Below are 17,190 nucleotides of genomic sequence, written 5' to 3' on the forward strand. Positions count from 1 at the left end.
TACAGGAGTATAGTCCCTGACAGACAGAGCCAGGTTACTGTGTGTGAGTATTATACGGGAGTATAGTCCCTGACAGACAGAGCCAGGTTACTGTGTTTGAGTATTATACAGGAGTATAGTCCCTGACAGACAGATCCAGGTTACTGCGTGTGAGTATTATACGGGAGTATAGTCCCTGAAAGACAGAGCCAGGTTACTGTGTGTGAGTATTATACAGGAGTATAGTCCCTGAAAGACAGAGTCAAGTTACTGTGTGTGAGTATTATACAAGAGTATAGTCCCTGACAGACAGAGCCAGGTTACTGTGTGTGAGTATTATACAGGAGTATAGTCCCTGACAGACAGAGCCAGGTTAATGTGTTTAAGTATTATACAGGAGTATAGTCCCTGACAGACAGAGCCAGGTTACTGTGTGTGAGTATTATACAGGATTATAGTCCCTGACAGACAGAGCTAGGTTACTGTGTGTGAGTATTATACAGGAGTATTATACAACTCAGTACAAAACAGATCTGCTTTCAATTGAACTGAACTGAAATGATTTGATTTGAATTAAATGGAACTGAACTGCTTTGCTTCATTAGTCAACCATTCTGCTTATTAGAACCCTAGGATTATACACAGCAAGAAACAGTATATATCTATATCTATATATAAACATACATACATGCAAACATACCCATTCCAGTGCGACCCTGCCTGCAGAACCCATTCCAGTGCGACCCTGCCTGCAGAACCCATTCCAGTGCGACCCTGCCTGCAGAACCCATTCCAGTGCGACCCTGCCTGCAGAACCCATTCCAGTGCGACCCTGCCTGCAGAACCCATTCCAGTGCGACCCTGCCTGCAGAACCCATTCCAGTGTGACCCTGCCTGCAGAACCCAATCCAATACCAGCAGCACTCCGGGACCACCCTTACAAAACATTACCATGTATTCTTTAAATATGCTTTACAACGCTTACCTGCAACTGGGCTTTACCATGCTTTATTATTCATTCCCTTTTCCTCCCCCTGATCCTGATGATTTCAATATTAGTATAATAGACTTCATTGAGAGGAGCTCTGAACCCAAAGACTGGGTGCAGCAGCAGCAGGGCTGGTCTGAGTTACTAACCCTGCTCAAACTCCTGGCTCCTGATCATTTCAATATTAACAATTATAATAATAGGCTTCACTGAGAGGAGTTCTGAACCCCAGGGCTGCGTGCAGCAGATGGCTAGTGTGTGAGTTTCTAATCCTAGCACAGCTTGCCTAATAACTGTAGGTCACATCTAGCAGCCCAGCCCAGCTGAGACGGATCTCTCACTGGTACTGATTTCACACGGTTCCATACCCACACGGAGACAGCAGCGTTCCCAGGCTGGCGGGGTCTCAGGGAAGCAGGCTGAGGACTCTATTAATAAACCCACCCTGGAAGAGAATGTCAAGCTGCCTTAGATGAGAGGACCCAGGAGAGAGCGCAAGTTCACTATTTTCGAGAGGAGTTTGTGCTCCCTACACGACTTCATGTGTTTAGGTGGATTGTAGTGAGTGGTGTCTGCACTTCTAGTTTATGTCTTGCAGGGTTAATATTTCCTTCTCCTAAACTCTGCAGTATTTCACAGATCCATGGCACTGTCCCAGTTTTCATATCAGTCCATTGAGGCTGGCGTTCTACTTCATGAGGAGAAGATAAACGTAACACAGAGAGAAAGAGAAGGTGGGATGCTGTGAAGCAGGGTGGGAACTCTGCAGCCTCCTGCACCTCTGAGCAGCTCACTGGTGCAGTGTGGTCAGAAACTCACACTAGCCCTGCTGCTGAGGCACCCACAACTCCCCTCAATGAAGTCTATTATTATTATTATTATTATTATTATTATTATTATTATTATTATTATTATACTGAAAAGATCAGGAGCCAGGATTTTGAGCAGGATTAGAAACTCGCACTAGCCCTGCTGCTGCTGCTGCTGCACCCAGTCCTGGGGTCCACAACTCCCCTCAGTGAATATAATTATTGAAATGATCAGGATTCAAACCCAGGACCACTAGACCAGCTGGAGCCCCACATTCCCCCGTCCATGGGTGAGTCTGATAGGGAGAAGGAGCCCAAGCAAGAAATCTAGAAAGCATCCCAAGAAATGTTTACCTAGGCCAGGTTAACATGCTTTCCTAGGCTTATTATACAACATATTAAACACCTTGAATCCAGTGATTGCTATGCATCTCTATGGGTTAGCCTGCATGCCAGTGATTGCTATGCATCTCTATGGGTTAGCCTGCATGCCAGTGATTGCTATGCATCTCTATGGGTTAGCCTGCATGCCAGTGATTGCTATGCATCTCTATGGGTTAGCCTGCATGCCAGTGATTGCTATGCATCTCTATGGGTTAGCCTGCATGCCAGTGATTGCTATGCATCTCTATGGGTTAGCCTGCATGCCAGTGATTGCTATGCATCTCTATGGGTTAGCCTGCATGCCAGTGATTGCTATGCATCTCTATGGGTTAGCCTGCATGCCAGTGATTGCTATGCATCTCTATGGGTTAGCCTGCATGCCAGTGATTGCTATTCATCTCTATGGGTTAGCCTGCATGCCAGTGATTGCTATGCATCTCTATGGGTTAGCCTGCATGCCAGTGATTGCTATGCATCTCTATGGGTTAGCCTGCATGCCAGTGATTGCTATGCATCTCTACACTATTGCTTTGCCTTAGTTTACTGGCAGGTTCACAAGAGAACACTGCTGAATTTCCTGCAGCCGCCCCATGCAGGTGCTGCTACTCTGCAGGGGAGGAATCGGTCTGCATGGTGGATGCAACTCAAAGTGACACATTTCTGGCACTGATACAGAGGTACTGCAGCTTAAACCGTGTGGCACTCCGAAAAGCAATGCACTCACACATTTACCCAGAGGCTAAATCAATTGCAGGATCCCAGAGTCTGCCCACACAATTCATTACATGTCTGTGTGCCTGTGAATCAGTGTGTGTGTCTGTCTGCTTGTGAATCTCTGTGTATGTGTGTGTGTGTGTGTGTGTGCGTATCTCTGTGTCTGTCTGCCTGTGAATCTCTGTGTATGTGTGTGTCTGTATATCTGTGTCTGTCTCTGCGTCTCTGTGTCTCTGTGTCTGTCTCCTTCACCCATGAATCCCAGTGCTCCACAGCTGCTGGGCTGCATTGTATGCAGATAATAAAACTACTACAATGTTTCCAGTCCTGCCTTCTGTCAAAGCAGCAAGCGCTCACTCTACAGCAGCAGTGCAAGGTCACTCACTGCCTTGCCAGCGTTATCATCAGGGCTGCTGTAGATGCCAAGGCAGAGAAGAGACTGAGAGTCTTTCACTGAACAGACTGGCTTTATTCTGCTCTGTGTGTGTCTCCCGCTATCCAGACAGATCTCAGTCCGTCCTGGTTGTGAATAACCTGCTTTACAAGGACACAGCTCTTCAGAGCTCTTCAAACACACTCCCTGAAACCGTGCTATTAAATACTGCGCCATTAAAGAGACAACAAAACGACTGCACAGCATCGCACAGCGCGGCCCCTTCCCCGTTCAATTACAAACACTACAGACTTCCTTTTCTTTTCATCAACGTGCTGTACACACACACCCTTATAAATTGTGCGCATTTGCACTGACAGCGCCCCGCAGTGTCTGTGCGCTTGTGTATAAACTCGCATGTGTGACCCTACGCTGTGCACTGATATAACAGCATGCCTATACAGGGATGGAGCGCTGCAGTAAGATTGCTAGAAAGACTGCTGTGGTTTTATAATGGGGTATTTTGCTGGTAAACGGTAACACCGCCACTGATAGAGGAGGCAGGGATCTCTGCGTGCTGAGGCGAGTCTGATGCAGCTGCACGGCACGGTATTGCTGCTGTTGTCGGTGTGTGTCAGTCTGCTACTACGTGCATGGATTTATTTTTATTTATTTGTTTGTTTGTTTGTTATGTGTTTATTTATTTACCTCCCTACGAAGTTCTCCAGCACCGAGCTCTTGCCAGCGCTCTGCCCGCCCACCACAGCGATCTGCGGCAGGTCGAGGTTGCAGCTCTGCCCGATAAAGCTGAACGCGTCCTGCAGCCGGTTCACCAGCGGGATCAGGTCCTCCATCCCCTGGTTACCCATGGCGACACAGCCGGGGAGGTGACGCAGGGGAGCCGTGGAGTGTGCGAGTCGAGGAGGAAACGGGTCTTCAGGGCTGATTCAAATCATTCAGGCTCTCGATAATATAATAATACCCGCTAAGTCAATTATCTTCTCAGTCAGTCAGCGTTGTTTATTGTGGTTCGGGTTTTTTAAAAAGATTCCTACAGTCCTCGGTTCGGGATCTCCTAACCAGAGCTTCGAGAGATGCTGTCACTGTCCTGGTTCGGGCTAGACGGAGCTCCCTGGAAGATTCGGTCACACCCGGTTCAGTTCTGGGCAATGAGCTCGGTTTACCGTTACGGCTTCGGGTAAGAAAGCTCTCGGTTACCGCTGTCCAGGTCGAGGCTCGGTACCGCTAAGTTTGCACCGCCGACGCAGTTCGGTTCTGACTTGCTTGAGAGGAAAGCCACCTCTTTTTACAGTTCGGTAATTCGGCTATATGCTTTCTCGGTTTCGTGACAGTCTCACTGCTGTACTGGCCACAACCCCACACTGGGGTTCCTACGCGGTGCCGAGTCCGGTGTGCCCCGGTTCTGCTCGGTTCTGCTCGGTTTGACGCTCAGGTCTCCGGATCCGATATTCTTTCTGACAGCTAACGGGTCTTTTCTTCCGCGCAGGCGCACTATCAAAGACCAACTACCACGCCCCAAGATAAGACTGACAGCGCGAAAGCCAATCAAAGATGAATAAATTAACTTCAGCCTTCCACAAACCCCGCCCCTGGTCGATTCCAATATAAACCACGCCCACGCGCCACTGTTTATAGCGACTTCAGCAAGCCTGGCTCATGTAATAAATACACGGCTGCTGACTGTCAAGCAATTGTGTGTGCCACTGCAAAATAAGAAGCGTCCTTCTCCTTTTTACACTGGGATCTGCATCTTCACTAAGCACAGAGTGCTGTGCTCACAGTGGCGGGTCTGTGCTAGCCAATCGAGGCAGGGAATAGTGCACGCACATATAACACAGAGGCTCCTCTTAACAATTGCACAGTCACTGAAAGCTAAAACACATTGGTATGAAATCGAGAGCTGATTGGATTACAGCCAAACATAATGCAGCACGTCTACAGCAGACTGACACTGTAATGATAACAGTTTGGTGGAAAATCAAGACAGATAGTTATTGAGTGTGAGAAGCCACACACAGATACAATGCACCTCTATTGAACTGAGATCCACACACAGATACAATGCACTGCTATAGAACTGAGATCCACACACAGATACAATGCACCTCTACTGAACTGAGATCCACACACAGATACAATGCATTGCTATAGAACTGAGATCCACACACAGATACAATGCACCGCTATAGAACTGAGATCCACACACAGATACAATGCACCTCTATTGAACTGAGATCCACACACAGATACAATGCACCTCTATTGAACTGAGATCCACACACAGATACAATGCACCGCTATAGAACTGAGATCCACACACAGATACAATGCACAGCTATAGAACTGAGATCCACACACAGATACAATGCACCTCTACTGAACTGAGATCCACACACAGATACAATGCACCGCTATAGAACTGAGATCCACACACAGATACAATGCACCTCTACTGAACTGAGATCCACACACAGATACAATGCACCTCTATAGAACTGAGATCCACACACAGATACAATGCACCTCTATTGAACTGAGATCCACACACAGATACAATGCACCTCTATTGAACTGAGATCCACACACAGATACAATGCACCTCTATTGAACTGAGATCCACACACAGATACAATGCACCTCTATTGAACTGAGATCCACACACAGATACAATGCACCTCTATTGAACTGAGATCCACACACAGATACAATGCACCTCTATTGAACTGAGATCCACACACAGATACAATGCACCTCTATTGAACTGAGATCCACACACAGACACAATGCACCTCTATTGAACTGAGATCCACACACAGATACAATGCACCGCTATAGAACTGAGATCCACACACAGATACAATGCACCTCTATAGAACTGAGATCCACACACAGATACAATGCACCTCTATAGAACTGAGATCCACACACAGATACAATGCACCTCTATTGAACTGAGATCCACACACAGATACAATGCACCTCTATTGAACTGAGATCCACACACAGATACAATGCACCTCTATTGAACTGAGATCCACACACAGATACAATGCACCTCTATAGAACTGAGATCCACACACAGATACAATGCACCTCTATAGAACTGAGATCCACACACAGATACAATGCACTGCTATAGAACTGAGATCCACACACAGATACAATGCACCTCTATTGAACTGAGATCCACACACAGATACAATGCACCTCTATAGAACTGAGATCCACACACAGATACAATGCACTGCTATAGAACTGAGATCCACACACAGATACAATGCACCTCTATAGAACTGAGATCCACACACAGATACAATGCACCTGCTATAGAACTGAGATCCACACACAGATACAATGCACCGCTATAGAACTGAGATCCACACACAGATACAATGCACCTCTATAGAACTGAGATCCACACACAGATACAATGCACCGCTATAGAACTGAGATCCACACACAGATACAATGCACCTCTATAGAACTGAGATCCACACACAGATACAATGCACTGCTATAGAACTGAGATCCACACACAGATACAATGCACCTCTATTGAACTGAGATCCACACACAGATACAATGCACTGCTATAGAACTGAGATCCACACACACAGATACAATGCACTGTCTACAGTTGCTCAGTCTAGCGCTGCTCAGTCTAGCGCTGCTCTGCTGTCTTTGTGTTCAGTTGCTCAGTCTAGCGCTGCTCTGCTGTCTTTGTGTTCGAGTTGCTCAGTCTAGCGCTGCTCTGCTGTCTTTGTGTTCGAGTTGCTCAGTCTAGCGCTGCTCTGCTGTCTTTGTGTTCGAGTTGCTCAGTCTAGCGCTGCTCTGCTGTCTTTGTGTTCGAGTTGCTCAGTCTAGCGCTGCTCTGCTGTCTTTGTGTTCGAGTTGCTCAGTCTAGCGCTGCTCTGCTGTCTTTGTGTTCGAGTTGCTCAGTCTAGCGCTGCTCTGCTGTCTTTGTGTTCGAGTTGCGCAGTCTAGCGCTGCTCTGCTGTCTTTGTGTTCGAGTTGCTCAGTCTAGCGCTGCTCTGCTGTCTTTGTGTTCGAGTTGCGCAGTCTAGCGCTGCTCTGCTGTCTTTGTGTTCGAGTTGCTCAGTCTAGCGCTGCTCTGCTGTCTTTGTGTTCGAGTTGCTCAGTCTAGCGCTGCTCTGCTGTCTTTGTGTTCGAGTTGCTCAGTCTAGCGCTGCTCTGCTGTTCTACACATTGCACAGGGGATCAAGAGTAAACAGCAGAGACACATTCTGTATTAAAGTTGTTTTATTGAATTTCTCGTGGTCTAAGTGTTTAGAATCGCAGACGGGGCTCCTTCACTCTGCGTAACATTAACTCTTCATTCAAGAAGCTGCATCCAATCAGAGAATCAGAAATACAAACAAACAGAGGAGATGTGTGGACAAGGGACCGGCTTGCTGTGTGGGGCTCTGGGGGGGTCAGTGCTTGCTCCTGGGGCCCCTGCTGGCAGAGCAGGATCTCATTCACTTCATCCTCGATCCTGCACTCGTAGATCAGGGGGAACAGCCCCTGCAACTCTAAAACTAGCCTGTCTCTTTTGCACAGTGGATGAGACGCTTGCTTGTGGTGTGCGGGTCGCTGGTTCACACACATGCCTTGTTTGGGTGCTCTCTGTGTGCACCTCCTGGGTGAGTTCCCCTCTGCAGTGTGGGATGTGAGTGAGTTGAGGGGTGTGTGTGTGTGTGTGTGTGTGTGAGTGAATGAATGAATGAGTGTGGGGTGTGGGCTCTGTGCAGAGTGGCGCTGGCAGGGCTGTCCACGACATGGCAGGAGTACCGTGGCTGACCTTAATAATAATAATAATAATAATAATAATAATAATAATAATAATACTAACAATAGCTGGGGCACCGTGTCTGTCGTTTTGATGTATCAGCTCCGTGTAGGTCCCGTACCACTCGAAGGACTTGTCGCCGCGCTTCTTGAAGAATTTCTCCCCCAGTACTCCGCCGAGCTGAACTTCCAGCTCTTGGGTTGCAAGTTCATCCTGTCGTGTTGTCGATGCTTCTCTCAAATGAAATATCTGTCTATATTTACTAACCGGACCGAGGCAGGGGCATTCCACGACGTGCTGGCTGAACCCATAAAGCGCCTCTTCCACTTCCACTCGGGAATGTGGGCGGAAGACGTGTGGGATACTTTATAATAATACCAGCAATCAATCTGCTCTACCACAGCAAACTAACACTCCGTCAAACAAAATACCAGCATCCTGTGCTATTATAGACCCTGTAAACCTGTTAGAAACTCACTCCAGATACACCGGTAACTAAAGATCAGGCGCCAACGTGACCGCTTTTCGAGTTTAAAGAAGGAACTTCAACACCACACGGTAACTGTTCCGCTGCAGCCTATTCATCGCGATTTCCAGCCCCTGCGCTTTGATCTGAGGCACATTCGTGATCGCACTGCATCGCCTCTGTTTTATTAGACTGGACCTCAAAACTCGCGTGTGCTCAGCTGCTGTTTCCGACCGGACCGCAATCTGCGTAGCTCTGCCAGCTCTGATTGGTTAAGTCTATAGGCGGACCTGTCCGTTGATTGGTCGCGCTGCGGTCCAGCGCGGTGATTGGTTCCCCCGTGGTTCCAGTAGGACCGGATGTGTCCGTGTGTCAGTGACAGATCCTGGGATAGAGACAGACAGCATGGCAGCGGCTGTCGGCAGGAGCGTGGTGTTCGTGACTGGGAATGCGAAGAAACTGGAGGAGGTGAGGACTGGGAGCTCACCCGCACAGCGAGGGACAGGGACTGGGTGGGCTCGCTGCTTCTCACAGTACGGGTTTCTACCTCCTTGGTGCTGGGCAGTCGCACTGTTTATGAGTCAGTTAATGGTTTTGTCCTGTTTGAATGTTTCGTCTCTTTTTACCATTGATTTTATAAAGTCATTTCAACTCGGCTCCGCTTGTCAGGACCCCGTTGGAAATGAGATGTATATCAAAGGCTCTATCCTTAAATAAAATACATTCAAAAAAGAGAACTAGCTTGTAGGATGATTTCCAGTAACAGTCGTTTTTAAGAAGCGAGTTGTTTACGCGGTGTTTGTGTTTTAGGAAGTGCTGTGTTTTCTTATGCCAGCAGCGGCACAAAACAAATTCCAAACCCTAATGTAACTGCCAGGTGTGTCTTATTAAACTCCTAGTAAAAGCAGGAATGCATCAAACTGCAGGGCAATGGGAGTCGTGTTCCCATCCCTGACAGAACACGCCCCAGCTTTAAGAGTTGTATGCAAGTCATTGTGACAGTTTTACTGTCATGTTCACAAACATTTATTAAAGTAAGATTTAGAAATTGTGAATGAATGTGAAGATACTGTTGAGAGCTTCTTCAGTCTAGTTTGAATTTGAATATGACGTGTATTATATTGCTGGGGAGGTGTCCTGTTAGCCAGTCTGTTTTATTGAAGCAATGTGTTCTTTCTCTTCTCTGAACAGGTCATTCAGATTCTAGGAGACAAATTCCCCTACAAGCTGGTGTCCAAGAAGATTGACTGTAAGTGTAGTCTGTCTAACCAGCGCCCAGCCCACAGCACTGTAAGCAGCGCCCAGCCCACAGCACTGTAAGCAGCGCCCAGCCCACAGCACTGTAAGCAGCGCCCAGCCCACAGCACTGTAAGCAGCACTCAGCCCACAGCACTGTAACCAGCGCCCAGCCCACAGCACTGTAAGCAGCACTCAGCCCACAGCACTGTAACCAGCGCAGTCTGACCATTGATAACCTGACACGTTAGCATTCTTTCATCATCCCACGACAAATGTGTTACGCTTAAGTTGTTTTTTTTAATGGTGCTTCCAAGTAGGCGTGCTGTTTGGGTCCTGTCAGCTGAAGATATCTTTGTCTCTGTCTCTATCTCTTCCTCTCCCCCCCCCCTTTTTTTCCCCCTCTCTCTCCCTGTCAGTGCCAGAGTACCAGGGAGAGCCGGATGAGATCACAATACAGAAGTGCCAGGAAGCAGCCCGGCAGGTGAGGCAGGCAGTCTTGAGTTCTATAGTGTCATGTTTAATTAGTGACTCAGCAAAGGACCAGATTACACAGTCAGAACAAACCGAACGAGTTCATGACTCAGCAACATCCCATATCACACATTCACAGGGTGTGAAAAGCTGTCCTCTCACACAGGCAGAGCTACTCAACTCCTGGATTCCATCTCCAGGAGGATTTGTTTTCTACCTATGCAGACAGACTGGCAGGCAGATAGACATGCAGAGACAGACTGGCAGACATGCAGAGATAGGCAGACACAGTCAGGCTGCTCCTCCCTCCCTCCCTCCCTCCCTCCCTCCCTCTCTCTCTCTCTCTCTCTCTCTCTCTCTCTCTCTGCAGGTCGACGGCCCTGTGCTTGTGGAGGATACCTGCTTGTGTTTCAATGCCCTGGGGGGGCTTCCCGGACCCTACATGTGAGTATCACTAACCTGTGGGATTGTAACTTGTGCCCCTCCACTGCAATGCACAGCGGACACTTACAGTGAGCGGGTAAATAGTGACACCCAGTGGCACACAGCCTTCACAGGTACACACTGGGCTCTGAAATACAAACTGTCTGAACAAAACACTGTGGGAGGTAGAGGCTGGAGGTTAGGGGTTGGAGTCAGAAAGGCCTGGATGGTGCGTGCGTGCATGCATGCGTGCAGTCTGTGCTTGAGGAGCCAGTGGTTATCTCCTCTCTCCTCCTCTGTGTCTCTTCAGTGCAGCAGGGTCTGGTTAAACTGCACAATTCAATTCCCCTTTCTTTCTGACTCTCTTTCTCTTTTGCAGCAAATGGTTTCTGGATAAGCTGAAGCCTGAAGGTAAGAGTTCAGCTCATTAATGCTTCAAAGCTGTCTCTGCAGTACGGCGACATCCATGTGAGTCTTGTTTGTCGAGTTTCATGTCTCAAAGATGAGGTTTGTTTTGTGATGGAAACAGTGAAACACAAAACTCAGCAGTACAGTGCCCAGTCTCCCTCTAAACCCAGTCTCTGCCTCTCCCCTCCCTCCTCCTCCTCCTCTCTCCTCCTCCCCTCCCTCTCCTCCTCTCCCCAGGCCTGTATAAGCTGCTGGCTGGTTTTGAGGATAAGTCTGCGTTTGCTCTCTGCACCTTCGCGTACAGCACTGGGAAGCAGGCACCAGTCATCCTGTTCAGAGGGAAGACCGAAGTGAGTCCTACTGATTATCCATTATTGAGTGAGAGATTGATTTGTTTGCACCTGTGTATGTATCTTAACCAGCACACTGTCTGTGTGGGATGGGTTATTTACTCAGATCTCTGTTTTAGGGTCAAATCGTTGAACCAAGGGGACCCCGTGATTTTGGCTGGGATCCCTGCTTTCAGCCGGATGGTTATGAAAAGACGTGAGTATCTTCAGAGGAACACGAATTCCTGCCTGCCTGCCTGTCTCGGTCTCAGAAATGGGACTTGTGGGGCTCCCGAGTGGCGCATGCAGTAAAGGCGCTCTGCGGTTTGAGTCTGGACTATTCCACACCTGACCGTGGATGGGAGTTCCCAGGAGGCAGTGCTCAATTGGATGAGCGTTGCCGGGGGGGAGGGGTTCAGCCAGGGTGTCCTCGGCTCACCGCGCACCAGCGACCCCGGTAGTCTGGCCGGGCGCCTGCGGGCTTGCCTGTTAGCTGCCTGGGAGCTGCGTTGTCCTCCTGCGCTGCAGCTCCTGGGCGGCTGCATGGTGAAGCCGCAGCGTGTAAAGAAGCGGGCGGCTGACAGCACAGGCTTGTGTCAGCGTGTGTTCGTCTTCGCCACTCCTGAGTTAGCACAGGGGTGGTAGCGGTGAGCTGAGCCCAAATAATCATTGGCCATTTCAAATTGGGAGAAAATAAAAATAATTGGCAACGACTAAATTAAAAAAAAAAAAAAAAAAAAAAAAGAAAAGAATAGAAATGAGACTTGCAGTTCCTTTTGACTGCCCCCAGATGGCAGTGTAAGCCAAGCATTCTCCTCAGTTGTGTAAAGAAAGGACAGCAGCTCTGCTGTCTGCTGAGAGTCCCACACAAGCCCTGTGAAGAGGACTACAGTGCAGTGCAGTGTGTTTCTCACAGCAGAAAGGGTCTGGTTGTGCACAAACATGATTGTTGAAACTCCTCCTGGCACCTACCTGGTCATTTCATTAAAATACCTGAACAAGGTGAGAGAGTTCTGAAAGCCAGCGCTGGTGCAGCAGGGCTAGTGTGAGTTTCAAGCGCTTTCTCTCTCTCTCTCGTTCTGAAAGCCAGCGCTGGTGCAGCAGGGCTAGTGTGAGTTTCAAGCGCTTTCTCTCTCTCTCGTTCTGAAAGCCAGCGCTGGTGCAGCAGGGCTAGTGTGAGTTTCAAGCGCTTTCTCTCTCTCTCGTTCTGAAAGCCAGCGCTGGTGCAGCAGGGCTAGTGTGAGTTTCAAGCGCTTTCTCTCTCTCTCGTTCTGAAAGCCAGCGCTGGTGCAGCAGGGCTAGTGTGAGTTTCAAGCGCTTTCTTTCTTTCTTTCTTTTTCTCCCTCTCTCCCTCCCCAGGTATGCAGAGCTGCCCAAGGATGTAAAGAACAGCATCTCTCATCGCTACAGAGCCATCAGGGCCATGGCTGACAGCTTCATTCAGCACTGTGACAACCCGGACAGCGGCTCCCAGAGCAGCTAGACCTGGAGGCAGCAGCTCCTGCCCGCTGCTGAGACACCCTGCTTACAAGGGAGAGGGTTAAACGCAGGAGGACAGTGGACCGTCATGGTGCAGTTCCTGGGGAATGCATCCAATCTGAAGGAGCTTGTTGGTTAACTCTTGCGCTGCTGTGGGAAGCAATCTTTTTTCTTTTCTTTGGAATTCCTCCTGGTCAATAGAGAGAGGAGAGAAACTCCAGTGAAAGATCAGATCAGTGTGTCCTGCAGACAGCTTGTAAAATGTGATACTGCACCAATAAAACCTGCCTTCTTTTATACTGTGCTGGAGTTCTGTACACGCACACACACAGGCGTGCACACAGACATGTACACGTACACATGGTTGGAGTCAATTTCAATTCCAATTCTGTTTGTGACGCAGGCTTTATTGAGCAAACACACAAAGAACTTGTCAGACACACAGGGAACTGCAGTGTAAGCTTCAAACCTGGGAGACCTTTCTTTACAAGAATAGCATCAGTCCAGCCCCCTCTCCTGAGCTGCTATAGCAGGCGGCCTGCCACTCAGTGCCATTCGCATTAGATCAGGCTGTTCTTTATCATTCAGCAGCAGTGTCTCTCTGTCTCTGTAACTGTCAGACCGTCAGTCCTGAATGAGTGAATATCAGTATGTGTTTGCTTTTCTGTAACTGCCACTCAGTACACTGCAGGGATGTGTGTGTTGTGAGCGCTCGGGTGCTCTGTCTCACACTCAGCTAGCGAGGTCTCTGTGTGAGGTGGGAACAAATGAAGCTGCTGCAGCCTGGGGGTAAGAGCCTTCTGTCAGTGTAACCGGTGAGTCACGGGTACAGACTGTCAGGTATGAAACCTCAGAGACACATGCAATTACAGTGGCTGTGTTTATCTGGCTCTCCCACAGGGTCCCAGCCCCTCCACAGGGGGCAGCGCTGCCGAAACAGCTTCACTTCAGAGCTGTTCACTCCCATTGCACTATTCTATCTGGACGGAAATACAAAACCCCTTTCATATTCTAAAAGGAAAAATAAACAGCTATCTACAAGCTGTTAAGTTCAAAGCCTCAGGTGTTTTTCTGTGGAAAGGCTCCGTTACACAGTTCCAGGGTGGAGACGTGCAGCAGCAGGGCCAGCGCTTGCCAGGTTAGTAAGACCTGGGCCCCTGCTACACGCTCCCTCGTTTGACTGCTGGCTGCTTCGTGATTCAGACGGGGGTCGGCTCAGATTCCTCACATTCATTATCATCAGTAGTAATCTCAGTCAGGCTGAGTCCGTGCCAACAGCTACAAAAACAAGACAAGCGTCACTCCTGAACCGCTAGTCAGACAGCAGGGCCAGCCCGAGCACTTTAAAAACAAGACAAGCGTCACTCCTGAACCGCTAGTCAGACAGCAGGGCCAGCCCGAGCACTTTAAAAACAAGACAAGCGTCGCTCCTGAACCGCTAGTCAGACAGCAGGGCCAGCCCGAGCACTTTAAAAACAAGACAAGCGTCGCTCCTGAACCGCTAGTCAGACAGCAGGGCCAGCCCGAGCACTTTAAAAACAAGACAAGCGTCGCTCCTGAACCGCTAGTCAGACAGCAGGGCCAGCCCGAGCACTTTAAAAACAAGACAAGCGTCGCTCCTGAACCGCTAGTCAGACAGCAGGGCCAGCCCGAGCACTTTAAAAACAAGACAAGCGTCGCTCCTGAACCGCTAGTCAGACAGCAGGGCCAGCCCGAGCACTTTAAAAACAAGACAAGCGTCGCTCCTGAACCGCTAGTCAGACAGCAGGGCCAGCCCGAGCACTTTAAAAACAAGACAAGCGTCGCTCCTGAACCGCTAGTCAGACAGCAGGGCCAGCCCGAGCACTTTAAAAACAAGAGTGCCACCCGTCTCTCAACACCTTCCAGCTGCACCTTCCTCAGAGGGACTTGCTGCCCTGCCTGCGTGTGCACAGATCACTTCTAACTATTCCAGGGAAAAAATAATCTGAAAAAACTCCCCAACGCTGATTTCCATTATATAAAGTATGTGTGTATGCTGAATCTCACATAGTGATTTCCATTATATAAAGTATGTGTGTGTGCTGAATCTCACATAGTGATTTCCATTATATAAAGTATGTGTGTGTGCTGAATCTCACATAGTGATTTCCATTATATAAAGTATGTGTGTGTGCTGAATCTCACATAGTGATTTCCATTATATAAAGTATGTGTGTATGCTGAATCTCACATAGTGATTTCCATTATATAAAGTATGTGTGTGTGCTGAATCTCACATAGTGATTTCCATTATATAAAGTATGTGTGTGTGCTGAATCTCACATAGTGATTTCCATTATATAAAGTATGTGTGTGTGCTGAATCTCACATAGTGATTTCCATTATATAAAGTATGTGTGTGTGCTGAATCTCACATAGTGATTTCCATTATATAAAGTATGTGTGTGTGCTGAATCTCACATAGTGATTTCCATTATATAAAGTATGTGTGTGTGCTGAATCTCGCATAGTGATTTCCATTATATAAAGTATGTGTGTGTGTGCTGAATCTCACATAGTGATTTCCATTATATAAAGTATGTGTGTGTGCTGAATCTCACATAGTGATTTCCATTATATAAAGTATGTGTGTGTGCTGAATCTCACATAGTGATTTCCATTATATAAAGTATGTGTGTGTGTGTGTGCTGAATCTCACATAGTGATTTCCATTATATAAAGTATGTGTGTGTGCTGAATCTCACATAGTGATTTCCATTATATAAAGTATGTGTGTGTGCTGAATCTCACATAGTGATTTCCATTATATAAAGTATGTGTGTGTGCTGAATCTCACATAGTGATTTCCATTATATAAAGTATGTGTGTGTGCTGAATCTCACATAGTGATTTCCATTATATAAAGTATGTGTGTGTGCTGAATCTCACATAGTGATTTCCATTATATAAAGTATGTGTGTGTGCTGAATCTCACATAGTGATTTCCATTATATAAAGTATGTGTGTGTGCTGAATCTCACATAGTGATTTCCATTATATAAAGTATGTGTGTGTGCTGAATCTCACATAGTGATTTCCATTATATAAAGTATGTGTGTGTGCTGAATCTCACATAGTGATTTCCATTATATAAAGTATGTGTGTGTGCTGAATCTCACATAGTGATTTCCATTATATAAAGTATGTGTGTGTGCTGAATCTCACATAGTGATTTCCATTATATAAAGTATGTGTGTGTGCTGAATCTCACATAGTGATTTCCATTATATAAAGTATGTGTGTGTGCTGAATCTCACATAGTGATTTCCATTATATAAAGTATGTGTGTGTGCTGAATCTCACATAGTGATTTCCATTATATAAAGTATGTGTGTGTGCTGAATCTGGCATAGTGATTTCCATTTACAAACCGCTAACCAAGATCATGCAGCAGTCTCTTGACACAGGGGTGGTACCGACAGACTGGAAAATTGCAAACGTAATACCGATCCACAAAAAGGGAAACAAAACTGAACCAGGTAACTACAGACCAGTAAGCCTGACTTCTATTATATGCAAACTTATGGAAACTATAATAAGATCCAAAATGGAAAATTACCTATATGGTAACAGGGTACTGGGAGACAGTCAACATGGTTTTAGGAAAGGGAGATCGTGCCTAACTAACTTGCTTGATTTTTTTGAGGATGCAACATCGATAATGGATAATTGCAAAGCATATGACATGGTTTATTTAGATTTCCAGAAAGCTTTTGACAAAGTCCCGCACAAAAGATTAATTCTCAAACTGAACGCAGTTGGGATTCAAGGAAACACATGTACATGGATTAGGGAGTGGTTAACATGTAGAAAACAGAAAGTACTGATTAGAGGAAAAACCTCAGAATGGAGTGTGGTAACCAGCGGTGTACCACAGGGATCAGTATTAGGTCCTCTGCTATTCCTAATCTACATTAATGATTTAGATTCTGGTATAGTAAGCAAACTTGTTAAATTTGCAGACGACACAAAAGTAGGAGGAGTGGCAAACACTGTTGCAGCAGCAAAGGTCATTCAAAATGATCTAGACAAGATTCAGAACTGGGCAGACACATGGCAAATGACATTTAATAGAGAAAAGTGTAAGGTACTGCACGCAGGAAATAAAAATGTACATTATAAATATCATATGGGAGATATTGAAATTGGAGAAGGAATCTATGAAAAAGACCTAGGAGTTTTTGTTGACTCAGAAATGTCTTCATCTAGACAATGTGGGTAAGCTATAAAAAAAGGCTAACAAGATGCTCGGATACATTGTGAAAAGTGTTGAATTTAAATCAAGGGAAGTAATGTT

At 47.0% G+C, this 17,190-nt stretch overlaps 2 protein-coding genes across 3 annotated transcripts in view; one reads left to right on the forward strand and one right to left on the reverse strand.

Moving 5' to 3' along the window:
- The window catches only part of LOC121330904 (dynamin-3-like), a 45,377-nt gene extending 40,625 nt beyond the window's left edge, over nt 1–4,752 (reverse strand). Inside the window, 1 exon segment of the mRNA XM_041277859.1 lies at nt 3,956–4,752. Within this exon segment, the coding sequence (XP_041133793.1) occupies nt 3,956–4,116 (161 nt within the window). The 5' untranslated portion in view covers nt 4,117–4,752.
- Nucleotides 4,753–8,878: 4,126 nt separating this feature from the next.
- itpa (inosine triphosphatase (nucleoside triphosphate pyrophosphatase)) lies at nt 8,879–13,169 on the forward strand. Of its 2 annotated transcripts, none has more exons than XM_041277008.1 (8): nt 8,879–9,056; nt 9,715–9,772; nt 10,179–10,243; nt 10,604–10,677; nt 11,036–11,067; nt 11,302–11,414; nt 11,534–11,610; nt 12,753–13,169. In XM_041277008.1, the coding sequence occupies exons 1-8, from the start codon at nt 8,883–8,885 to the stop codon at nt 12,874–12,876; spliced, it is 717 nt and encodes a 238-aa protein (XP_041132942.1). In that variant the 5' UTR covers nt 8,879–8,882; the 3' UTR covers nt 12,877–13,169. The 2 variants fall into 2 exon arrangements, with proteins under 2 accessions (XP_041132942.1, XP_041132943.1); XM_041277009.1 differs by having other exon boundaries at nt 8,883–8,991.
- The last annotated feature ends 4,021 nt before the right edge of the window (nt 13,170–17,190 follow it).

The sequence above is a fragment of the Polyodon spathula genome, chromosome 18, assembly GCF_017654505.1.
Source record: "Polyodon spathula isolate WHYD16114869_AA chromosome 18, ASM1765450v1, whole genome shotgun sequence".
Taxonomy (NCBI): Eukaryota; Metazoa; Chordata; class Actinopteri; order Acipenseriformes; family Polyodontidae; genus Polyodon; species Polyodon spathula.

Bases quoted from the DNA above. Each gene is read 5' to 3' on its own strand.
- itpa (XM_041277008.1), top strand. From the start codon at position 8,883: ATGTGTCCGTGTGTCAGTGACAGATCCTGGGATAGAGACAGACAGCAT. The intron at 9,773-10,178 runs GTAAGTGTAGTC...TCTCCCTGTCAG, and splicing joins GGTGTCCAAGAAGATTGACT to TGCCAGAGTACCAGGGAGAG. The intron at 11,611-12,752 runs GTGAGTATCTTC...CTCCCTCCCCAG, and splicing joins CCGGATGGTTATGAAAAGAC to GTATGCAGAGCTGCCCAAGG.